General features: G+C 32.6%; 6 protein-coding genes across 9 annotated transcripts in view; 3 read left to right on the forward strand and 3 right to left on the reverse strand.

Moving 5' to 3' along the window:
- The window catches only part of LOC108742103, a 65,138-nt gene extending 57,514 nt beyond the window's left edge, over positions 1–7,624 (forward strand). Inside the window, exons 7-10 of the mRNA XM_018477137.2 lie at positions 4,662–4,929; positions 5,014–5,325; positions 5,387–6,318; positions 6,381–7,624. Coding sequence (XP_018332639.1) covers positions 4,662–4,929; positions 5,014–5,325; positions 5,387–6,318; positions 6,381–7,218 — 2,350 coding nt within the window. The 3' untranslated portion in view covers positions 7,219–7,624. The remainder of the gene's footprint in view (positions 1–4,661; positions 4,930–5,013; positions 5,326–5,386; positions 6,319–6,380) is intronic.
- The window catches only part of LOC108742095, a 48,259-nt gene continuing 24,214 nt past the window's right edge, over positions 434–24,478 (forward strand). The window contains exon 1 of the mRNA XM_025976803.1: positions 434–659. The gene's annotated coding sequence lies outside the window, so the exon portion shown is untranslated. The remainder of the gene's footprint in view (positions 660–24,478) is intronic.
- On the reverse strand, positions 11,416–15,694 carry LOC108742104 (exosome complex exonuclease RRP44). Its single transcript, XM_018477138.2, has 13 exons — positions 15,469–15,694; positions 15,250–15,414; positions 15,030–15,187; positions 14,787–14,962; positions 14,499–14,725; positions 13,987–14,415; positions 13,744–13,890; positions 13,217–13,447; positions 12,858–13,123; positions 12,555–12,798; positions 12,054–12,443; positions 11,786–11,938; positions 11,416–11,726 (listed from the first exon to the last, which is right to left on the reverse strand). The coding sequence occupies exons 1-13, from the start codon at positions 15,520–15,522 to the stop codon at positions 11,505–11,507; spliced, it is 2,862 nt and encodes a 953-aa protein (XP_018332640.1). The 5' UTR covers positions 15,523–15,694; the 3' UTR covers positions 11,416–11,504.
- LOC108742105 lies at positions 16,997–21,011 on the reverse strand. Its single transcript, XM_018477139.2, has 8 exons — positions 20,887–21,011; positions 20,686–20,823; positions 19,125–20,450; positions 18,820–18,969; positions 18,633–18,763; positions 18,181–18,436; positions 17,489–17,878; positions 16,997–17,409 (listed from the first exon to the last, which is right to left on the reverse strand). The coding sequence occupies exons 3-8, from the start codon at positions 19,294–19,296 to the stop codon at positions 17,246–17,248; spliced, it is 1,263 nt and encodes a 420-aa protein (XP_018332641.1). The 5' UTR covers positions 19,297–20,450; positions 20,686–20,823; positions 20,887–21,011; the 3' UTR covers positions 16,997–17,245.
- LOC108742099 (3-hydroxyacyl-CoA dehydrogenase type-2) lies at positions 21,168–24,478 on the forward strand. 4 transcript variants are annotated; one of them, XM_018477125.1, is made up of 6 exons: positions 21,168–21,357; positions 21,454–21,618; positions 21,679–21,843; positions 21,920–22,157; positions 22,653–22,672; positions 22,735–22,978. In XM_018477125.1, the coding sequence occupies exons 1-6, from the start codon at positions 21,349–21,351 to the stop codon at positions 22,780–22,782; spliced, it is 645 nt and encodes a 214-aa protein (XP_018332627.1). In that variant the 5' UTR covers positions 21,168–21,348; the 3' UTR covers positions 22,783–22,978. The 4 variants fall into 4 exon arrangements, with proteins under 4 accessions (XP_018332627.1, XP_018332625.1, XP_018332624.1 ...); XM_018477123.1 differs by adding an exon at positions 24,393–24,478 and having other exon boundaries at positions 21,171–21,357; positions 22,653–22,863; XM_018477122.2 differs by adding an exon at positions 24,161–24,322 and having other exon boundaries at positions 21,171–21,357; positions 22,653–22,863.
- On the reverse strand, positions 23,035–24,154 carry LOC108742096 (poly [ADP-ribose] polymerase 11-like). The gene has a single exon (XM_018477119.2). The coding sequence runs from the start codon at positions 24,022–24,024 to the stop codon at positions 23,047–23,049; it is 978 nt and encodes a 325-aa protein (XP_018332621.1). The 5' UTR covers positions 24,025–24,154; the 3' UTR covers positions 23,035–23,046.

Below are 24,478 nucleotides of genomic sequence, written 5' to 3' on the forward strand. Positions count from 1 at the left end.
ATTAATTGGAATTTTTCACACACAAGCCTTGCTATATGAGCTCTCAAAGCATATAAAAATTATACGGCTTAAATGTGAAGTTGGGTGTAAAAGAATACAATTAAATCCTCTGTCGGGAAAAAACGAAATGACTTTCCGAACAACCCGATAGAATCGTCTTCTGTTTAAATGCCGTAATATGTTCATTAATTCGTTTACCGAATGATCGCCCAGTTTGCCCAATGTAAAATAGTCTAATTTATAGACTACTGACTTGTTTACGTTTACTTTTGATATTTTAATTTTATTTTTATGTTTTAAAAAACACATACACAATAATGTGACCGTTTAAAATTTTGTTATAATTCTTTTCTCTGTTTAATGAGTTTTTTATTTATACGATGCAATGTTTTATTTCAACTGATAAGTAAATAAGGATAAAGAGAAGGGAAGCCTAATGTTTGTTCCTCGACACAACAGTCTAGTTGTAAATCGCGATGAGGCTCGTGCTGTATTATTTTATCTCTCGGGTTTGTTTTTAAAAACATTTGTGGTTGTGTAAAAATATAATATGTGTTATAACACGGGACAATCTTAAATTGAGTGTGTTGGATTATGTATCGTGTACCAATGGTCTTAAAATTAAAACTTCATTATACATTTTGCAACTAGGATGAAAGGTAAATAAAAAGTATTTTTTTATTTTTTAATGGATACATGTTTAACAAAGACTTTTTATTATAAATGTGCTTCTTAAATAATAAGGAAGGTTTTAATTTACAAGAAATGCATTGTTAATGTTGTTAATTAATTAATTAATATACTATAATAACTTTTACGTACACGTTTCCTTTTTGATTTTAAAATTTGGACATAGGTAATGTTAACTACAAAATAAAATATTAAAAACTGAATTAATGAAAATATGATCAGTTGCCTTCTTCTTAAATAAAAGTGACTTATTTATTAAAAAATAACAGTGTGTATTTAATACAAAATATTGTTATTTATTCAGTTCTTAATACATTGTTTATTTTGCACTCGAGTTTAATCAACATTATCTATATTTTTTATATAAATGAAAGGCATTTATAATAAAATACGTCTTCGTTATGTATGTTTCTATTTAAAAAATCGTATATTTATCGTGAATTAGATACACAATGTAAGTTTACGAACAAATGCATCGTACTGTCCTATATTTGACCTTAACGATGAGTATTATAAGTTGTTTTTGTGCTTTTTCTGCCCAACACGCCAGAAAAAAAGTTGCCTTTCTCTTCGTTATCTGAATACTGTTTCAGTTTCATAGCAAAAATTCTTGGTAGTTTTATAATTCAGTGCTCAACTAAATTTTAACATTAGCTATAAATTTTAAATTACTCAACTTTGTAGATATTTACTTGCATACATTTAAAATTTATAGAATAGTTTTGATAATAACAAGGATTTTAGCGAAAAACTGAATCTTAAGTTGCTTCAGGTAAAAGAGTGAGCCAACATTTAATTTATGTTTAATGAGTTTATCTCACTACGTATTTCGTGATTTATTCCACATCATGCTGCATGATTATAACTAAATGTTATAGATACAGGAGGGGGTAATTTATTTCTCATATTAATTTTTATATAATAGAGAAAAAGACAAAAAAATGAAACAGGAGGATATAGTATTGAGCTTCACGAAAAGAGTTGTTTTCATGAGAAAAACTTTTCTTAAGTTTCTTTGTAGTTGAGACCTGTAATGTGTACTGTATGTTGGGTTGCCTATATATTATATTGCGAATTATACTCTAATTGTAAAAATAGATATAAATCAGCCTACCTAACTGCGTCTACATAACTAAAATGTATTTTTAAGATGCAAATTCATCAATTCAGCTCAATGAAACTAGACTCACAGTTAAAACAGCCTTCGTTTTCAATGTTCCCGGCGCCTCCACCAAAATTTTCAATAACTTAATTGCTAATAGTGTTTATATTTAGTTTCATGAATGCTCTATTTCCTGCATCACAATAATATTTATAATAAAAATTAAGTAAATATTCATAATTAGGAACTAAATAAGTTTTTAGAAGCTGCAAATAAAAATCTCTAAAGGTTTTTAACCAAATTTTATAAGATGTCTTTAAAAATATTACTTTATAATTAATTGTTTTTTCGGTTTGTTCAAGGGTTGTGTTGGGTTATTTTCGCGAGAAAAAACGTTTCCTAACTTTATTTATGGTTACATTGTTAGGGTTCTAATATTTGATTAATGTTGGGTTGTCTATATATCACATTACAATTTGTAGTTAATATTTAACTTTTTAACAGTTATTTGTTTATTTTCATGATCGTCTTAGTTTTTGCATCAAAACGATAGTTTATGATAAAAATTAAGTTAATATTCGCAATCGACAACTAAATACGTTTTTAGAACCATGAATAAAACTGTATAAGGATTTTCGATGAAATTTTAAAAATATTACTATTGAATTAATTATNTGATATTATTGATAATTAGTCAATAAGATAAAATAAGAATCTCATTTCAAAATCTTTAACTTTTTAAAAAGAAACCACCAGAACTAAGTTTATTACTATGCCATACGAGTGAAGGTTTACTCGAAGACTCTAGGGAATTATTCGTAGACTTGATGGCCACAGTTGTAATATTATTGATAAAATAGTCAATACGATAAAATTTAGGACTCTCATTTCAAAATCTTTATCTTTTCAAAAAGGAATTACCAAAACCAAGTTTATTACCATGCAATAAAAGCCTTAATTTACTTGAGGGTACTATTCATAAACTTGGTTTTCGAATTTGATACAGTTCAAACTTGAACTCTCTTCAAACTCTTCTTAGTAATACTACTCATAAAATTCCTATTCTGGATAAGTCGGGGATTTATGAATATGTTCAACTTGCTTTTAGTTTTTAGAACTGAGAGGCGTGACCTAAAGGTTTAGACCATTGCTTAAGAACTCAGGAGGGCATCGGTTCGATTCCTAGTGCATCTTCCGTGATCCAAGATTTTCTATGGTTTCCTGGTCAAACGCTTGGGCAGCCATGTTCCACAGGGAATCATTTCACTCTCTTCTGTCTTCAATTAGTTCATCTCATCCTTCTCACCCAGCACCCTCCACATATTCCAATGATTCTTAAAAGTAGGCTGAAGATGGCCTTCTGACTTGAAGGTGTAGTCCAAAGGAACTGTCCGCCCACCAACATTAGTAGCTGGTGGGAATAAAACATCCAAATGTTTTTTAGTTTATAGTCTCTTTATTGATTGAAGTTGGTAACCTCGTTACCAAAAAGTACTTCGGATGTTTAGCGGCCTGTTTCAGCGTTAGGATTTGAGCGATTTAAAGTGTTCTACAACATCGTCAAGGTTTTACAGTCTTCTAGATTCCTTTAAGATCTTTCAAATAATGATGAGCAAATTTGGTCTTCATCTTAGTCTTACATTGTTACCAAAAATTGTTACTTCTGGTACATGTATTCTTGTCGTCCAATTCTTAAAAAAGTAAAAGGTATTCGGTTTTTATTATACAAGAGTTCATATAAACGTATCTTGTAAAAGACAAACTTCATCTAGGAAATCAGATAAAATATCGAAATGTACAAAAACAGTCGTAAGGCCTATACATGTTGGTTCTTAAAAATATTTATTTTTTCGAACATTACTCTATCATGTACCTAGCATTGGTACGGAAACAGTTTGGTTTTCATTTTCAATTATCACCAACTATTGGAGGAAACGAACTGGTCGAAGAAAAGGTCTTTACCCGACAAGTTTGTTTTGGATTCTGCACCAAACGCAGTTGTAAAGTCATAACCCTGCACACGTGTTACCTACACGTACATAAACTTCCTGTCGAATTCATTAACGGATTTTCTAGTTTGTTTTGTTATTCCTCATGTCAATTTATTCTTCTCTTACATACGACCGAACCAATGCGCCGGTTTCACCTTTGCTTTACTTTGCTTTGCTTGATCAGCTGCGACAGTACTAATTTTCTTCGGTTCAACTTGGCGGACCAAGCGGTCATTAATATTAGAATTACTATGAACTCAAAAACCTCAACAGTCAAAAGGAATTGATAGTAACTAGGGGAAACTCAAAGACCTATTATGTCTTTATTCTGAGTTATATCATTAAAATATTACATATTGATATTGGCAAAAGAAAACATTGTTTTAATAACATGCAGGAAAATGAAAACGACGAAACGGAAATGGTGGTAAATAGCGTGAATTGGATTGGCTGTAGCTCAGGTCCGGACTAGGATGTCGGTCTGTTTTTGATATTTTTCTCTCATGAACAATAACAATGACAATTTTTTGTAAATGTAAGGCATATTATACACGATTAGTTTTAAATTTTACGAACGCAATCAACAATTAAGTATATTAATTTAGTTACTTAATAGTTGTCTGCTCAGTTGACGGTAGATGTCAGTATTTTATTCTTATTTGCAGGGATACCTAAAACCTTGGAAAAACGACTCATCCTGTCCTCTTGTAGAACATTTACAAGATCTCTTTAGTAACATTGAAGAGATTTACAGGTTTAACAGGTAAGTAAATATATTATATATTTATAATATCTACTTTTGTTATAAAAAAATAATTTCTTCATTTACTTTATCAACTTTACTGCTTTAAATGACGTTCTTGTTTTCTATTTTGCAGAGAATTTCTCGAACAGTTGAAAGAAGCAAATTTCGATCCTACAAAAACGGCAAATTGTTTTATTCAAAACGATTCCGGTTTTTCAATTTACACAGAATATTGCACGCACTACCCAAGAACCATGGACGTTTTAGGGGAATTAACTAGGGATGAAAAAATAGCAGCACTATTTCGAGAAAAGCAAATGAAACTCGGCCATGCCCTTCCTTTAGGATCATATTTATTAAAACCTGTACAGCGCATACTCAAGTACCATTTACTATTACAGGTAAGTTCCAGAAAAGACAACAATTAATCCTGCGATCGACATCTCCTTTTTCTGTAATGTTATTAATTACTTCCTTAATTATAGCGTTTATCAAAACAATGTTCAACATCGCATAAGCCAGCGGTCGATTTAGCTTTGGCGACGATGACCAGCGTCGCGACGCACATTAACACGATGAAACGCAAACACGAACATGCCGTTAGGGTTCAGGAAATCCAGTCTCAATTGTACGGTTGGACTGGATCCGATCTTACTGCATTAGGGGAGCTAATTGCCGAAGGGACTTTTCGAGTTGGGGGAGCCAGGGGGAGGCGCCACGCATTTTTATTCGACAAAGTATTACTGCTCGCAAAGACCAAACCCGACGGCTATCTGGCATACAAAATGCACATCATGGTAAGCTGAGAGCATAGAAGTGCAATAATCGCCTACTTGTGTTATTTATTTTTTTTTACAGTGTTCCAATTTGATGTTGGTAGAACAAGTAAGAGGTGAACCGTTAAGTTTTCATGTTTTGCCATTCGACAATCCTCGACAACAGTGCACGTTGCGAGCCAGATCGGCCCTTCAGAAGAGAGAATGGACTTTACAGTTGAAAAGGGCCATTCTGGAGAACTACAACGCCGCGATACCCAGCCACGCTCGTCAATTGGTTATGCAACTGGGCCAAGACGTACCGGATGTGGTGGACGACGAAAAGTGGTCACCTCCTCTCAAACAACATTCAGCACCGCAGTATTTAGAACGACGGAGTCGTTTCAGGAAGACGCGCGACTCCATGGGCAGTCGTAGAGCTGCATCGACTGAGAGATCGTTCCCTACATTACCGAATTGGAGGCGGAAATCGGAGCCCGGCATAATCAACCAATACACGACCAAAACCCTGCCGAAACGTATTACAAAACTTAAAAAAGTCAAAGACCAAACTGCCAAGTTCTACACCGACTTTTCTGACTCCGAAAACGTGGGCGAGTCGATGGAAAGCCTGAACGTTAGCAACGATAAGACTGAAGAAGACAAAGACCATATTACGCCTCTAGGTGACAATAGTAACGAAGACAATTTACAAGAAGTCAGCGTTCTTGAAGATATCGACGAGACTGAAGTGGCCACTAACACTCTCGAGCGGGTGGTGTCTGATTTACTCATGCAAAATCAAGAATTTCAACGAGTGCTAAGCAAACAGAAGAAAGGAAAAGATCCAGAAAGTCCAGACGTTTGGCCACCAGAAGAAACGGAACTGCCCAACAAGGCTGATTCTTTACCTCGAGATTTTCAACTGAATCAACAAGAAAAAGATGACGCATTCAAAAAAGATGGACAAAAGTTGACAGGATGTTTATCTTTCAAAATGAAGTCAGAAACAAACACAGACGAACGTCAAGAAAAGTAAGTTTTCCATTTGTCGATTATCTTTCATGTTATTCCTAAAATGATTTTGTTGTTTACAGGACCATCCTGTTGGGTCTAGATGAAGACAACAATCACCCAGAGCATAAAATCTACAGGAAGAGCGTCATCCGTTCCAGTCTCGTTCAAAGATTCCGTGCCATGTTACACGAGGAACAAAAGCAAAAGTACAAGAGCAAAGTTCTGTCTTACAAGCAAGGATCAGAAAGCATGGGAGCCAAAATAGCCCATCCCGATTACGTCGAACCAGTTCGTCTATTTTCCTCGACGAAAACGTTGAACTCTTTGGACTCGCCAACGTCACCCTCTGAAGAAAAACCAAAGGGTCTAACCAAGCAACGATATTCCGATCAACCGAAAACCGACACAGACGTAAATGCTTTGAACGATCTTAAATCTAGTCTTGAGGGTTCGAGGAGTTCGGATAACCTGAAAATAACAAGCCAAAATTTCGACAGCTTCTACGAGTCTCTCATGGAACAACGACTGAGTGAAGAGTACATAATGCAAAACCGAAACGTCCAGAATGAAGATAAGGCGGGAACGATGGTCAAAATAAATTATGAAACAACCGTTACGACCACCAAAGGAGTAGAGAAAAGTCAAGGTGAAGTATGTTCCGAAAATCCGCCCCCATTAAAAGAAAAACGAAGTAATATGAAACGTCCGACCAAAGCACCACCTCCCATACCCAGCAAACCCAGCAGACTCTTGAACAATAGTACCACCACGGTTGGATCAAATTCACCATCGTCGAAAGAAAATGTGTCTGTGGTGAGAAGCAGGAGCGAACCCGTGTCATTGAAAAGCGAAATTCACTGCAAACCGATGACGACTTCCAAAGGTTGGGTCAAGACTGTGGTTGGCAGGTTTGAATAATAATATTTTTTGGTAGTTTAGAAAGTTATTTATCTTTGGATAATTATTTTTGTTTCAATTAACACTAATAATCGTAAGTAGCGAAATTAGAACATGGTATATTACTATGTTTTCCTGTAAATAATATTCACCTTTATGGCCTGTTTTATTGTTAAATAATTTTATGTAATTGTTGAACGAAGTGCCAAAACTAGTTGAATCGTTGTAAAGTAAAAGAAAGCAACGACGTGCAAGTAAGAGAAATATACGAGAGGAAGATAATATTATTTTAAAAATTTTTGCACTCTGTTGTAAACGATGATGAAATATTATTATTTATAACAATGTTCTTTACGTTTTCTTATCGTCAGTACAAACCTCGTTAGTCCTTTAGCTTTACAATGTAAATAAATTATTTTTTACTTATTATATTTTTTTACCTTTTTGCAACGATAAACCGAAGTAGTTTTGTTTTATTAAATAATCTTAATATATAACTGACATCAACAAATTTAAAATATTACTTAAGAAGATCAGTTATTTAAAGCAGCTGCTGGTGTGCCAGCTGACGGTAAGTAATATAGATGTAACTTTGGCGTAAACGGCATCTAACGGTAAGTAAGGAAAACTTCAGTAGCAATGTGGCATCAAAGGTAAGTGTGAAAAACTTTTGAACTTCAGGCTTCATGTGTGTATGTGTGTTTCTGTGTGTGTCTGTGTCAGTGTGTGTCTGTGTTTTGTGTCTCTATGTGTGTTACCTATAATAATTTGTTAATTGTCATATTTTGCAAGGGAATTTTGGCTAATAGTATAAGGTTGTTCGGAAAGTTATTTCGTTTTTTTTTTTTGTGGAAATGAAAGACAGTTTTCGTATAACAAACAAATACTTTATTAAATTATATATTGACCGTTCTGGTCCAACATCTTTTGCCATCTTTCTGGTAGTAGCATAATTCCACGCGCATAAAATTTTTGATCTTTGCTGGCAAAAAACTGATCGAGGAGGTTTTTGACCTCCTCATTTGAGGTGAAGGTTTTACCGTCTAAAAAATTTTGGAGTAACCGGAACAAATAATAATCCGATGGTGCCAGCTCTGGAGAATATGGTGGGTGTAGCATTGTATCCCATTCAAGCTGTAAAAGCTTTTGGCGAGTGACCAAACTTGTGTGAGGTCTCGCGTTGTCTTGGTGAAACACTACACCTTTCCTGTTGATTAGTTCTGACCTTTTCTGTTGAACTGCATCATTCAGTTTGTCCACCTGATGACAGTAGACTTCCGAATTAATCGTTGTGTTATCCGATAAAAGCTCAAAAAAAAAACGATTCCTTTAAAATCCCACCAAACAGACATCATCACCATGCGCTTCAAAAACGGATCATTTTCGTGACGTTTGAGAAGCGAATCGCACACGTGAATGCGGCGACACAGATTTCTCTCTGTGAGAACATGGGGAACCATTACATCGAGCTTCGAGGATAATCCCAGGCCTTTCAAGTGGTCATAAACTGTTGAATTTGATAAATTTAACCTCAATCCGATCTCACGTGTTGTTATTCGCCGGTTCACATCAACTAATGCCTTTATCGCGTCTTTATCAGCTTCAACCGGCCTTCCCGAACGTGGTGTATCTTCGACATCAAAATTGCCGGATCGAAATTTAGCGAACCAGTTCTGGCACTGACGTACTGTCAACACACCTTCTCCATACACATCAGTCAATTTCTTTCTGGCTTGAACAGCATTTTTACCCTTTCTGTAGTAAAACAGTAAGATATGTCGAAAATGCTGCTTATCGCTCTCCATATTTAAAAGGGCACCAACCAAAAACTACTGCGTAGAATTAATTGGAATTTTTCACACACAAGCCTTGCTATATGAGCTCTCAAAGCATATAAAAATTATACGGCTTAAATGTGAAGTTGGGTGTAAAAGAATACAATTAAATCCTCTGTCGGGAAAAAACGAAATGACTTTCCGAACAACCCGATAGAATCGTCTTCTGTTTAAATGCCGTAATATGTTCATTAATTCGTTTACCGAATGATCGCCCAGTTTGCCCAATGTAAAATAGTCTAATTTATAGACTACTGACTTCTTTACGTTTACTTTTGATATTTTAATTTTATTTTTATGTTTTAAAAAACACATACACAATAATGTGACCGTTTAAAATTTTGTTATAATTCTTTTCTCTGTTTAATGAGTTTTTTATTTATACGATGCAATGTTTTATTTCAACTGATAAGTAAATAAGGATAAAGAGAAGGGAAGCCTAATGTTTGTTCCTCGACACAACAGTCTAGTTGTAAATCGCGATGAGGCTCGTGCTGTATTATTTTATCTCTCGGGNATTATAGCTCAATTATAGATTTTATTTTAAATTATCCCGGCGCCTCCACCAAAATTTTTAACGATTTTTCAGCAGTTATCAGTAATGTTTATTCATTTTATCATGAACGTCTTATTTTTTGCATTAAGAGAATAGTTTATGATGAAAACTAAGTTACTATTCTCAATCGATAACTAAATATGTTTTTAGAACCTCCAAATAAAAATGTATAAAGACTTTCAACCAAATTTTACAATATGACTTTAAAAGTATTACTGTTGAATCAACTATTTCTTCATAGCATTTTGTGGTTAGTTAGAGGATAGTTTTGGTTTATTTTCCTGACGAAAAACGTTATCGAACTTTATCCATAGTCGGCGATTAGGGTTGCGATTTTTGAGTAATGTTGGGTTGCCTATATATCATATTATAATTTCTGGTTCAATTTATTGTAAAAAACTACATAAATTAGCTTCCCTAATTGCACCTACATTGCAAACACATAATTAAATGATGAAAATTCATCAAACTACTGCATTGAAATCGAAATTATAGCTCAATTATAGATTTTATTTTAAATTATCCCGGCGCCTCCACCAAAATTTTTAACGATTTTTCAGCAGTTATCAGTAATGTTTATTCATTTTATCATGAACGTCTTATTTTTTGCATTAAGAGAATAGTTTATGATGAAAACTAAGTTACTATTCTCAATCGATAACTAAATATGTTTTTAGAACCTCCAAATAAAAATGTATAAAGACTTTCAACCAAATTTTACAATATGACTTTAAAAGTATTACTGTTGAATCAACTATTTCTTCATAGCATTTTGTGGTTAGTTAGAGGATAGTTTTGGTTTATTTTCCTGACGAAAAACGTTATCGAACTTTATCCATAGTCGGCGATTAGGGTTGCGATTTTTGAGTAATGTTGGGTTGCCTATATATCATATTATAATTTCTGGTTCAATTTATTGTAAAAAACTACATAAATTAGCTTCCCTAATTGCACCTACATTGCAAACACATAATTAAATGATGAAAATTCATCAAACTACTGCATTGAAATCGAAATTATAGCTCAATTATAGATTTTATTTTAAATTATCCCGGCGCCTCCACCAAAATTTTTAACGATTTTTCAGCAGTTATCAGTAATGTTTATTCATTTTATCATGAACGTCTTATTTTTTGCATTAAGAGAATAGTTTATGATGAAAACTAAGTTACTATTCTCAATCGATAACTAAATATGTTTTTGGAACATCCAAATAAAAATGTATAAGGATTTTCGACTAAATTTTACATTGCATTGCTAAAAATTATACTATTAAATTAATTATTTTTTCATGCATTTTGTGGTTTGTTCTAAGATAGTTTTGGTTTATTTTTGTGAGGGAAAACGNGCCTTTAAAAATATTATTAAATAATGAATTAATTCTTTGTAATATTTTGTGGTTTATTCGAGGATAGTATTGGCTTGTTTTCGTAAAATAGATGTTTTCTGACTGTCGATATACTTAGGTTATTAGAGTTGTAATATTTGGTGTATGTTGGGTTGCCTATATACCATATTAAATTAGCTTTCTACAATTTTCTTTGCGTAAAATTGTTAAAAGAACTAACATTTAATAGTATTAAATTGACGAAGAGTTTTGAGAAATATTTAGATATAGATGTAGAAAAATTCAGCTGTTAATCTAGCATATTTTTGAGTCTGTACTGATTACAAAACCGTTTGTAATAATTAATAAAAGTCTGCAATTATGGTGAGCAATTTTTGAAGGCATAAGGATATCTAACTACTATCAAAGTTTATTATTTTTTTGGGATATTCAAGGAATAGTAAATGAAATTTATCTTACTGATAAAAAAAGAAACCAAAATCTTTACAAAAATGATTATTATATACACATTTTCATACATTGCATTCCCAAATGGAAGTTTATTTCATTTTTTCACATTCAATTTTTTTCATTTCTTCTTCGATTTTTTTGCTTTTGTCTTCTTTTGATCTGTTTCGACCTTCCTCTTGTGTTCTTCGTTCAATGGTGGAATGCTGAAACCTTTAACAACAGGAAACACCAATTGGAGGACAAGCTTTTCACGTTGGATGTTATTTGAATCCAGTGCAAGTCTCACAATGACAGGATCAAAGGCATGAAAGACGACATCCTCATACTTTTGAGTCTGATCCTGGAAAATAAAAATAACGGTACAAAACTAAGAACATGAAATACACATCTGCAATTTACCTCTTCATTGTATTCAAATATGGACTTTTTACCCTTTTGGGATAAGTAAAGAGTACTTTCCAAGCCATACCTGGGTATAAGGATCTGTAAGGCATTCTTTCGTACAGATAGAATGTAAGCCTCTTCATCCTGAAGTTTCCCTCTAAAGAATAACTGTAACATAAAAAGAAAAACGAACATTAGACATCACATTTAATTCTATATTACACAAAAACTCCCTGAGAAAGGGGGAGAGAATTATTAAGAAAAAACAAGACAAGAAATTTACGTGAGTATTGAAAGCCACAGAAGCCCTCCCTGCAAGTTGCGCCATGCGATTCCTGTAATTCAGATTTTGGCACAAATCACTCGTCTTGTGCTTGTCCAGGAGATCAGGATAAGTCACATCAGCACCTATGGACACGGCCAGTAGTCGATGCACGATTATGTCCGCATAACGTCTTATAGGTGACGTGAAATGCGTATAAAGGGGCACAGCAAGACCGTAATGGTAATAATCCTCTTTTTGGAACATGCCACTTGCGAAATAAACAGCTTGCATCATACAACGTGTCGCCAGAATCCTCAACATTGTGTTCATATACGGATTGTCCTCTTTGACTGCATTGTCCATAGAAATTGCCAATTCTTTGTTTGAGCCTGTTTTTATTTCGAAACCCTTAAAGATATATTTTATCATTACATTACTAAAATGATATATCGAATTCAAATACAAATAAAAAGCAAAAGCCTAAACTAGTACACATTTTATATCAATGGGAAAACTTACCAAATGTTTCCCAGCTTTAACAAGTGGCTCATAATTTATTTTGGGAGGTTCAGGATGTCTTCTAAGCATAGCACAATCAGGAAAGTCTTTTAAAGTCTTCTCAGCAGTACTTATATTTGCCAATAACATGAATTCTTCTACCATAGAATTGGTTTCAAACAACTTTTTCACTTCCACATCAATTGGGTCCATTGTTTCCGAGTCCATTCTAATTTTCACTTCAGGAGAAGCAAGCACTAACGCTCTACAATAACAACAACAGCAAAATTATCTATAAATCTAGAAAAAGCAACGTTTGTTTACCCCTTCTCTAAACGTCTTTGTTTCAAAATTTTTGCCAAATTATTTAAATTTCGTAGAGATTGGGCTATTGAATCGTTCCTAGATTTATCGTCTATAGTTAATTGAGCTTCTTCATAAGTCATCGCTTTTCTTGATCGAATGATACTTTTGTGAAATTTTGTCTTAAGAATATTTGCATTTTTATCCATTTCCCAGACGCAAGAGAATGCAAAACGGTCTTCTCCTCCACGAAGAGAACATAAATTGGAACTTAATAATGCTGGAACCTTTTCAAAAAATTATATATTTACTAAAATTTGTTAATATATATTGCAAATACTTTTAAACAATTCGCAAAAAATAATCACATATAAACTTACCATATCAATTCTTTTGTCAACTAAATAAACAGTGGTAGCCCTGCTAGCAGCTTCGACATCCAGTGCGGATCCAGGCCGGATAAAATGCGAAACGTCGGCTATGTGTACGCCCACTTCTAACATCCCGCCCTCGATTTCTCTACAGTGCAAGGCGTCGTCGATATCGGTACATCCCGGAGGGTCTACTGAACAAATGTCCAGATGACGAAGATCTGTACGTTTTGCAACATCCTATTAAAATAATAAAAATTATGGTTTAAATTTTAAAGTAGTATTGGGTAGTTAGATCAGCAATTTCTTATGCTGAAGTGTACGATGTGTTGCATAGCTATTTACAGACAATTCCTTTAAATTTAATTTTTCAAACAATTTTTAACACAAAGAAAGTGATTAAACAAATTATTCACAAAAGTGAACTTCGACCACTCAAAGCAATGGTGCTAACAGTTTCGAGTTCACAATAACTAATTAGTTTATAAAAAAATTAAAAACAGACTCATAAAAAGTACAATTTACATACTACAAACCTCTTCGGTTATAATCCACGGTAACTTTGGGAGACAACTTAAGACTTCTTCTGAAAATTTGCTATGTGGTACGTCATGTTCTAATAGCACAACTTCGTTTTCTGTAGCTTGATCCCCAATCTTGCCCAATGCTCTCACAAAATGGCCCTGAATTTTAAATAAAACATTAATTATTATAATTCTACATTTACATTGTAGGTTTCATAAAAAGGGTTCCTTCTCTAAAAAGAAATTGCTACTTACTGCAGGATACCTAGAATACCTAGGCCAATCATCGATTACCACCACAATTTTCTGGGTCTTTAGGAATTCTGCTTGTCTCGTTTCTATTCGTATTTTGGGAAATTTCTTATCAGCAGGAACAAAGAGATGATATAGGGCACCTTCAGGAGCATCCTGTTGTAGAATCCCACAAAATGGTCGCCACTTTCTTCTGATTATTCCCACGACACATCCTGTTGGTTTAGCTTTCTCTTTTTTCTTCTTCCCTGTACTGTACTCCTTCAACTCATTTTCTTTCAATAAAACTTCTTCTACCGCAGTATCGACTCTACTTTCATCCTCTAAAATAATCTCACTTGGAGCAATCCAGTCTTGTTCTTTGAAAATTTCCACGGCAACCAAATCACCATCAATAGCCCTATTTTGACCTGAACGACCTTGCACCAGTATCTGTAAAAACAAATATTAATATCTATAGGGATTTCTCTTCTTACTCTTATTTCTGCAGGCAGAAAATAAATCAAACTACTTACAGCATCTTCGTAACCATCCACACTAACAAAGCCTTCTAAAAAGTTGGAAGTAGAAGCTCTATAGGTCCCTTGATGTAATCGTCCTTCCTTGATGCCCTCTTGAACCTGTGTAACTGTTAAATGGGCTGGGAATAAGTCTTGAGTATCAGATTCAACATGATAATCTCTTTTTGCTAATTTGTCTTCTAAAAGGTTGTTTTCTTTAATGCTTCTTACATATTGCTCAACTAAAACATACATCAGATCATAAATAAACAACATTAATCATGCATATTTTGCTTGCCCTACTAGAACATGTAGTTATATTTTCTTCTTCAGCAAGTGCTCTGTTTCTAGCATCATCTGTAATGAACACAAATTTTGCATCTGGTATATGATTTATGTACCACAAGCATGCTGTTCGTATGCAGCGGTCATTGTAATCATTTATTAGTTCAGTATCTTCTTGAGGAACATAACATTCTCTAAAAATGTTACACAAGTTGTTATAACTAAATGAAGTTTACATATAAATGAATTTTAAAAACTTACCTGTGATGGTCATTTATAAAAACAAAAAAATGTCTATTTGGATTATCTATAACGGCATTTAATCGTTTATAAATTGCCAAACTCCTATGTTTTACTTCTTTAAGAACAGTATGTAAAATAATAACATTACATATAACATCTTCCTCTAAAATATCCATCTGAAAAATATTTTAATATAGCAAACACAATTGTTAAAGCTCTAAATAAGGCAGAAAATTACTTGATCTAGTATAATATTTGTATCTAGTATTAGATAATGTGGGTAATTAAATAAACCACTTTTATTTTCAATATTAGACGAAAGAGCAGTGTCTTCTGGTTTACATACATTACAGCTAGTAAAGCCACAAAATAAATCGTCTCTTAAATAGTGTTCCCTTATATTCTGAAACGTTTTAACTTAATTATTTCAGTTAAGAAAGTGCTTCATGAACAGTACCTTCAGAAAGTTTCCAATTTTATTTTTCCTAATGAAAACTTTAGTTGTGAACATTGTACAGTTTTTTAAGAAAAATTAGATGCCTCACAAAACACTGTTTTATTCGTTATTTAAATATTGTCTAATAACTAAATAAAAACTGTTATTCACACAAACATTTAGGGTTATGATTATCTATGGTTAAAATCGTAGGTTAGAATGTAAAAGCAGCAATCATAGAATGAACAAATTCAACATAGTTGCCGCAGAATTGCTTCCTTGTCTTAAGAATATTTGCATTTTTATCCATTTCCCAGACGCAAGAGAATGCAAAACGGTCTTCTCCTCCACGAAGAGAACATAAATTGGAACTTAATAATGCTGGAACCTTTTCAAAAAATTATATATTTACTAAAATTTGTTAATATATATTGCAAATACTTTTAAACAATTCGCAAAAAATAATCACATATAAACTTACCATATCAATTCTTTTGTCAACTAAATAAACAGTGGTAGCCCTGCTAGCAGCTTCGACATCCAGTGCGGATCCAGGCCGGATAAAATGCGAAACGTCGGCTATGTGTACGCCCACTTCTAACATCCCGCCCTCGATTTCTCTACAGTGCAAGGCGTCGTCGATATCGGTACATCCCGGAGGGTCTACTGAACAAATGTCCAGATGACGAAGATCTGTACGTTTTGCAACATCCTATTAAAATAATAAAAATTATGGTTTAAATTTTAAAGTAGTATTGGGTAGTTAGATCAGCAATTTCTTATGCTGAAGTGTACGATGTGTTGCATAGCTATTTACAGACAATTCCTTTAAATTTAATTTTTCAAACAATTTTTAACACAAAGAAAGTGATTAAACAAATTATTCACAAAAGTGAACTTCGACCACTCAAAGCAATGGTGCTAACAGTTTCGAGTTCACAATAACTAATTAGTTTATAAAAAAATTAAAAACAGACTCATAAAAAGTACAATTTACATCCATCAAACGCCTACAATGAATCATAAATTATAGCTGAATTATAGCCTTTGTAATAAAAAGTATGAGGGTCTTCAAATGAATTTCTCAATTTGCCTTTAAAAATATTATTAAATAATGAATTAATTCTTTGTAATATTTTGTGGTTTATTCGAGGATAGTATTGGCTTGTTTTCGTAAAATAGATGTTTTCTGACTGTCGATATACTTAGGTTATTAGAGTTGTAATATTTGGTGTATGTTGGGTTGCCTATATACCATATTAAATTAGCTTTCTACAATTTTCTTTGCGTAAAATTGTTAAAAGAACTAACATTTAATAGTATTAAATTGACGAAGAGTTTTGAGAAATATTTAGATATAGATGTAGAAAAATTCAGCTGTTAATCTAGCATATTTTTGAGTCTGTACTGATTACAAAACCGTTTGTAATAATTAATAAAAGTCTGCAATTATGGTGAGCAATTTTTGAAGGCATAAGGATATCTAACTACTATCAAAGTTTNATATAGGAAATGTTTAAGATATTTAAGCAACACATTTTGCAAAACATATCTGAAAATGGATAATAGAATATGTTTAATTTGACAGTATTGTGTTAGTTTTGGCAACAACGGTTAGTCCGTTCTTATTTGCATTCTCATTGGTGGAATAAGTTTATTAACATATTATTTTTGAATTTTTAACATACAGGGTGTTATTTGATTGCAGCACAAAAATCTCAAAAATATTTTTTTCAATAAGTAATGCAGAAGGATAATATTAATTAAAACACGCACATCGAAGTAATAATAACTGTATTTATCCTACAATTAAAGGATTATTTACTAATGTTGTACCGCAAGATAACTGATTATACATTAAAGAAAACCCCCTATTTCCCACATTTTGCATTGTAATGTCTGTTGTCATATTAATTTGAGTAGAATTTGTAACGACCGTTAAAACGAACGGTTTCGATCCAGCTGAAAAACGAAATTAATTATGTATGAACGGTATTTTCTTATCACAATTCTTGAAGGCTTAAAAGTATATTATACTCACTGGTCACTGTATTAAACTGATTACCACAAAATCGATCGGACCCCACCGCAGTTCCATTGGGGTAGAATGGATTTGGTATGACCACAAAGTCATCTAAACAAGCGCCATTAATCAATGCCCCCGTTGGCAAACCAGGATCAACAGAAAGACCAACGGTATCACCGGAAACGGAAAAAGAATAAGGATCTCCGGCACTTTGGGACCATTGAATGGCACAATACCCCGGTACCATTTGAATACAAACGCCATAATTTAAATTTGCCAATTCTCGAGTGCCAGGAAAATTGGTACCGTTAAAATTCAAAATGGCACTGCTCACAGTGGAACCATAATTAAAACTTCGTACTGTACCAGTCAGTGCGGTATAGTACATGAGACAACCACTAGGAGCTAAAATAAAATTAAAGAACTTTATAGAAGTTAATAAGAAGTAGGAGAGATATGTTGGTAGGATACTTTGAGGTAGAAACGTGGGTTAAGAGTTGGAGATGTGGGTTTCTCGAATTCTTGATAAATGCGAAGGTTGGCTCAGGATAGGAAAAATTAAGTGGAGTATGTCTTATGGATGATGACCTTATGATGATGATTACTACTATGAATGCCCAAAAAAAAATTACAATAACCCAAGGGACTTTAAACAAGAAAAGAATCTTTAACTAATGTTAATTTTTTTCGAAATTTTTGCCAGATACCTCTGGAAGGGTTGTTGCATTCGATTTGCGCAATTCTCAAAAACCAATTTCGGGCTTGTGACAAAGCTGACGTAGTACTGATCACTATTTGTATGTCGTTGTCTCCATTAAAATCGACATAAAGGTGTTGACCGCTATTTTCACCACATATAACTGGTACTGTTGAAGCGCCCCCAAGAACATACATTGCATCAAAAATACAATACCCATTACCATCCGGTTGCGCTAAAGAAAACGATAACAAATCTATACGAATCTGAAAAGAATTTAGAATTAAAACCCAAGCCCAAAATCATACGGTATAAAAATATATTATCTATGCCATGAGTTAAAAAAGAAAACGTAAATAAACTGTTAGGGGACAGTCAATAAATATTGTTAGACTTAAATTGTTGCAATTGAGTCGTTTCTCCTGTATTTATTTATTTATCTCCTATAACTAAAGAGCTTACTTGGCATATTCCCGCATTGCACTTCCTTATCGTAAGGGTGCACGATGTTGCAGTGTCAAAAGTGTTGGGATAATTTGGACTAACAAAATAAGTATTATTATATAAAGCTGTATCCCCGCAAGTTGCAAAAACTAAAAGGGGAAAAGTAATATAAAGTCATTAATTACACCAAATAATAATTGCGTACCAACGCAACAAACTCCTATATTGGAAGCGCATCTCCCTGATGCCACCCCATTTATATTTGTACATTGCCTTCGAGTATAACAAGTGCCATTTAGCCCATCTGACGCAGCACAAATGGAATTTTCGAAACGAACTATGCCTATGCCAAAAACTAAACAGAAAAAGTTTTGGATTGGTAAAAACAAAGAATTGATGGATTGAAACAATACTGACAATGATTATACTAACTCTAACTTTATAACAGGAAACATTATTAACGTAAATAAACTGTTTTAATGCCGATTAATTAAAAATTTTTTCGCTTACATCGACTATTTCTTTCAACTTGATCGTGCCATATATCAAGTTGGTCGCTTCTTTTTGCTAAAGAGTACTCATTCCAAGGATCATACAATGTTTTAGAATATCGAGTTTCGCTATAAGTAACTTTAAATATGAAAACTGCAATTACCACCACTGAACCCACGAGAACCTTCATTCTAAAGGACTACTCAGTTTAGTAATGTACAAGTTTTTGATACTCTTCCCAGCAACATAATTAAAGAGACAAACACTGTCCACAAGTTCTTCGCACATTTATGTTAAATGTCTTAAAAACTGTTACAATTAGCATGTGACAAATAATTACCATAACTGTATCGATTTGAAGAAATATTTACTGTAATATTTATTTGTAACACATATTTAAAAGTAGGTGTTCTAAAAAGTCTTTATATTTTTATTTTTGTATTGGACTTAATACGTACTTGCATCAAAAATTAAACTAAAAAAATAGTAATGTAGTCAGTTAATTCAAAGTATAGGGTTTTGTTTAAATAAATAGTAAAAAGAAACTTTATATGTTAAAGAATTACTTATTATGGTGGGGCGAGCATGCAGCTGTACAACTGTGTAAAAAAAGTTGCCTAACTTTATCTCAAGAAAAATTTAAAAAGTACATAAAAAAATAATTAAACCATATAAAGCTGTTGTAACTTTTATTGGAGATGTTTCAAAGAGTTCATTACAATTTTATGTCTTTATAGTCACAACTTACGACTTTTTATATAGACGATACTCGCGAATTGCTCTTTATTTCTGCGCTTTTTAGACAAGCATGTGTGGACTGTCTGGTCGGTTAACCCGCACTCTTTTTTAATGAATATAGTTTAAAATGGGTAGCTACTACATATAATTTATATGTTACTTTTCTTGTTTCCGGTGGGATAAAAATCACAAAAGAGAATTGTAAACTTTAAAAATTTATTTTTAGCATAAAGAGAACACAAAACTGATAACTATTTTTATAACTGGAACATAAACTTATTTAACAATATATATTAACAATTTAAATCGAAATAACAAGTTGAACAGTGTGTTAAGTCACCCTTAGATGCCTATACAATACATTATTAAGGATTAACACTTATTTAATGTAGTAATTTAACTCTTACGATTAACAAGAAAAATAAATAAACTATGAATGTATTTGAACGTATAAGTAAATGATATTCCTTTGTAATAACTTCTTAATTTGTCCTACTTCTTTTAGGGACAGGCTCTTCAGATTCAGGAAGTCTTGAAGTGTCTTCCTCAAAAGCGTTTTTAATACTATCAACATATTCTCTGAGAGCATTAAAATCCACAATTGGTCTAAAAACGATCATTAAAAGAAAACATTAGAATAATATTTAAGTTTTCTATGCTTTTCTATTTAGAATTTGCTGATTCTTATCAATAAATGGCAGAAATTTGAATCCTTCTAATACGTATGACTATCTCTTTAAGAGAAATATTTTAAATGCAGTTTTATTTTTGTTGTATTATCTATGATTATTAATTAATAGTAATATACTGAACGTTAAAAATAACTAATCAATGAACTTACTTTTTAATATTTCTACGAAAAGTAATGTATCTGTTCTCTTCCAAAAAATAAACCACGCCTTTGCGCTTATCTTTGGATAACTTATTTATAATCGCTTCTGGGTAGGATTTACTTTCCAAAATACAAAATATAATAAGGCTGAAAAGGTAATGAGGAAGTAAGAGCCCAACTTCTTTTTTAACTTTTAAATTTTTAACTTACAATCTGATAGCAATTTTTTCATGTTGCTCTTTCCCTAGAGCAGTCATCGTGACGTTGGTAGGTTGGATGCCTTCTGCTTTTTGGGCGCAATCCCAACAAACGAATTTTTCCGGAAATTCGTTCATAAAAACNTTTGTATTAAGAAATGTTTTGTTAATCTTTATTTAAGTAAATCTAAAAGAGGACATGTTTAGGTAACTTAAATTTAAATTTGTGCACCAAAATATTTTGTAGTGTACCAACCTGAAAATTCCAATGCTCTACAGCATAGTTTACCTTCATCTATGGTTAACCTAAAAAACTATTTTAAAAAACATGTTAACCGTAAAAGAATCTTGATTGTGTTATCAATTTTAAATGATAAACATTTCGTATTTTACATTCATTACCCTTTGTTTACATTCAAGGTCGTGATTTGAATAAACTTGTACCAAGTTTCAGTTTTATATTCCTTTTTCAAAAATGCTTAAAGTAAGTGCTGAAAGTTTTTGTATATTATAGAAGTTATAAGGAAAAACTAATTTTTCCTTAGAAATGTAATGTACTTATTTGTTGGTTTTTTTATAGGGAACGGTTAGTTTGGTTACTGGTGGAGCTAGTGGCTTAGGAAAAGCCACAGTTGAAAGACTTATTCAACAAGGTGGTCGTGTTGTGATATGTGACTTGCCTGCATCAAAAGGAAATGAAGTTGCAAAAGAATTAGGGGATAATTGTGTCTTTGCACCAGTTGATGTAATGCAATAAGTACTTACATTGATATATTAAAAATACCAACCTATAGTCATGTTGCAGGTGACATCGGAAAAAGATGTAGCTGATGCTCTATCACTTACTAAGGATAAGTTTGGGAAACTCAATAATCTCATTAGTTGTGCAGGAATTGCAGTAGCTTTTAAGACATTTAATTCTAATAAAAAATTGCCCCATAAATTAGAAGATTTTGCTAAAGTTGTGAATGTAAGTAAACATGGTATTAGATAAATTTAATGCTGTTAGGTATTGACAATAGGTAAGCCATTAATGCAATTTTCAGGTAAATGTAATAGGTACCTTTAATGTCATTCGATTGGCTGTAGGTTTGATGATAGAAAATGCACCAGATGAAAATGGGCAAAGAGGTGTAATCATTAACACAGCAAGCATTGCTGCATATGATGGTCAAAAAGGACAAGCAGCTTATGCTGCTAGTAAAGCAGGGATTGTTGGAATGACTTTACCCATTGCTAGAGATCTTTCAAATGATGGTATTCGAGTTTGCACAATTGCACCAGGTAAAATTTCATTTTTACTTGAATATATTGAATACCATTGACAATACACAATATGTACATATAATACTAGGAAATACATTCATCATTGCTACCCATTTAAAATTAGAAAAGTAATATAAACTATTCTACAAAATAGAGATACGTATACAATAGAAAATTATGTAATATTAATTATTAATGTGAAAATTCATTTTCAATTTTTTACCCACTATAAACTACCTCAGGTTAATGAGGGACACCGTCGCCGGGTACCAAGAGCATTGGTGCGTAAATCCAAAGTTCCCGGGTTCGATTCCCGGCGAGAGTATGACAACAACAACAAATTTTCCGTCATTAGTCTGAGGTAGTTTATAGTGGGTAAGANAATTATTAAATATATAAGAAAAAATTAAAAGAATTGTTCTTGATAGAGATAACAAAAGCTGTATCAAGATCTTAGAATAATAACATTGAAATTACAGTTAGGCATATTCTGTAATTTATTTTTTTTTATAGGTCTGTTTGATACACCTCTTGTGAGTATACTGCCAGACAAAGTTAGGGCCTATTTATCTAAAACTGTGCCATTTCCACAAAGATTAGGATATCCTGCAGAATATGCCCAGTTAGTACAAAATATTATTGAAAATCCAATGTTAAATGGAGAGACAATAAGATTAGATGGAGCTTTGAGAATGCAACCGTAACTTTTCTACTAAAACTTAAGGTAACAACTTTTGTCAAAATTAGTAGATTATAAATATTTTAGTACCTAGTCTTCTCTTCTTTTTGTTATTTTCTCCCTTTCTACTCAATAAAAACTTCAAACTTTTGAAAAAATACTAGCCGTTTCCTATATATTAAAATAACCATATCATTAAAAATACAGTCAACAATATATAATATATAATTAGTAATCGTAAAGATCTATACAGTTAGAAGCATAATTAAGTTCTCTAAAATAGATCTCATACGCAGGATAAAATTCGTTGTCTTCATATTTAACGATAACATCCCCATTTGGTTTCTGAGTGGTGTCAAATGTGGGAGGAGGTAAGAATGTTTTTTCATTGCCAGTACAAGATGCTGCAAGAAGCACAAATGCCAAGAACATTACTTTTTCAACTGAATTGCTTTTATCACAGTAATGTGTTGAATAGAATGATATTGGTGAAAATGAAACACCTTTTCCAAATCTATGGCCAAGGCTTTTACCATGAAGTCGCCAATTAAAGTTTTCATTGCGTATAGATGACACGTTTCCTCTTTTAGTACCATGAAACAATTCCATTGTATTAACATGACCAAATTTCGTGCGAATTTCTTCTTTTTTTATTTGAAAGGCAGCTAATAAATATGGATTTTGAATTTTTACAATTTTTGTAATATAAAAATTTTTTCTTGATTTTTTCTTTATATACATGTAGAATTTAGAGCTTACTTCTTCATATTCAGTAGAATGTGGTACCAGATCTACTAATTTTGTTGTATTCATATCCATTGGTTTCCAGTGTAAATTATGCACTTCAGTTTTTATTAGACTTTCAAACAAACTGTTGTTTCGTTTTACCACTTGAGGAGTGGGTAGCTTAGGTGACAAAAGTAGTGGAGCTTTTAATCGAGGGGTGGATAGTTTAGGTTCCAAACGGGGTGGTGGCCTTAATTTCAAATTACTTGATTGGTGAGTGTTTGTATTTGACAAATATTCATTCGAGTTTGCAACATTATTAATTACTGAAGGCCTTAAATAAGATGATGAATGTGACCATAGTGAAGCACTTTCTGTGTTTGTTTGCGAAATATTGCAATTTCTAGTTGCTGCTGATGGTGGTCTGTAATAATCTCTAACTTCGAACTGATGACTAGGACTACTAAATAATCCACCCATTTTTAATTTTACACTATTTTCACTTTTTTATATTTAAATCGGAACAATTATTATGTTGAAAATCACTTTATTTTTTAATTAACAGTTCTACTACAGAAACGATCAACTATTGTTTTTATACTGTTTTCTACTACAGGGGACTCCCCAATTTTCGTTTGGTTGCTGTCACAAGGCACACCGCCGTCAATATTTTATTTGTAATTATAATTTTATTGTTAGCAAAGTTGATGGCTTTTAAATTAGATTATCATTTGAAATAAAACAGGAAAGGCTGATCCAGCTGATAATTATTATGTAAGCTTTACTTGATGTGTTGATACTTTTATTCATCAACCAGGGTTGCCAAATGATCTTTTTGTATTCCCTAGATTTGCTTGCTGAAATTTCCTCAACTTAAACGAATATAAGGAAATGAAGTTCATTTTTAATTAACAAAGTACAAGAAAAAAGTGCG

Source organism: Agrilus planipennis, unplaced genomic scaffold (genome assembly GCF_000699045.2).
Source record: "Agrilus planipennis isolate EAB-ADULT unplaced genomic scaffold, Apla_2.0 scaffold304, whole genome shotgun sequence".
Lineage (NCBI taxonomy): Eukaryota > Metazoa > Arthropoda > Insecta > Coleoptera > Buprestidae > Agrilus > Agrilus planipennis.

What these genes read in the sequence shown, in the direction of transcription:
- LOC108742099 (XM_018477123.1), top strand. An exon ending in ATTTTGCTAAAGTTGTGAAT is followed by an intron (nt 21,844 to 21,919) that starts GTAAGTAAACAT and finishes TGCAATTTTCAG; the next exon opens with GTAAATGTAATAGGTACCTT. An exon ending in AGTTTGCACAATTGCACCAG is followed by an intron (nt 22,158 to 22,652) that starts GTAAAATTTCAT and finishes TTTTTTTTATAG; the next exon opens with GTCTGTTTGATACACCTCTT.
- LOC108742104 (XM_018477138.2), bottom strand. Translation starts at nt 15,522, where the DNA reads ATGTTCACAACTAAAGTTTTCATTAGGAAAAATAAAATTGGAAACTTT. An exon ending in CAAATATTATACTAGATCAA is followed by an intron (nt 15,188 to 15,249) that starts GTAATTTTCTGC and finishes AATATTTTTCAG; the next exon opens with ATGGATATTTTAGAGGAAGA. An exon ending in CTGTGGCTTTCAATACTCAC is followed by an intron (nt 11,939 to 12,053) that starts GTAAATTTCTTG and finishes TTTATGTTACAG; the next exon opens with TTATTCTTTAGAGGGAAACT.
- LOC108742096 (XM_018477119.2), bottom strand. Translation starts at nt 24,024, where the DNA reads ATGGGTGGATTATTTAGTAGTCCTAGTCATCAGTTCGAAGTTAGAGAT.
- LOC108742105 (XM_018477139.2), bottom strand. Translation starts at nt 19,296, where the DNA reads ATGAAGGTTCTCGTGGGTTCAGTGGTGGTAATTGCAGTTTTCATATTT. An exon ending in TATAGGAGTTTGTTGCGTTG is followed by an intron (nt 18,764 to 18,819) that starts GTACGCAATTAT and finishes TTCCCCTTTTAG; the next exon opens with TTTTTGCAACTTGCGGGGAT. An exon ending in ATGCAACAACCCTTCCAGAG is followed by an intron (nt 17,879 to 18,180) that starts GTATCTGGCAAA and finishes ATTTTATTTTAG; the next exon opens with CTCCTAGTGGTTGTCTCATG.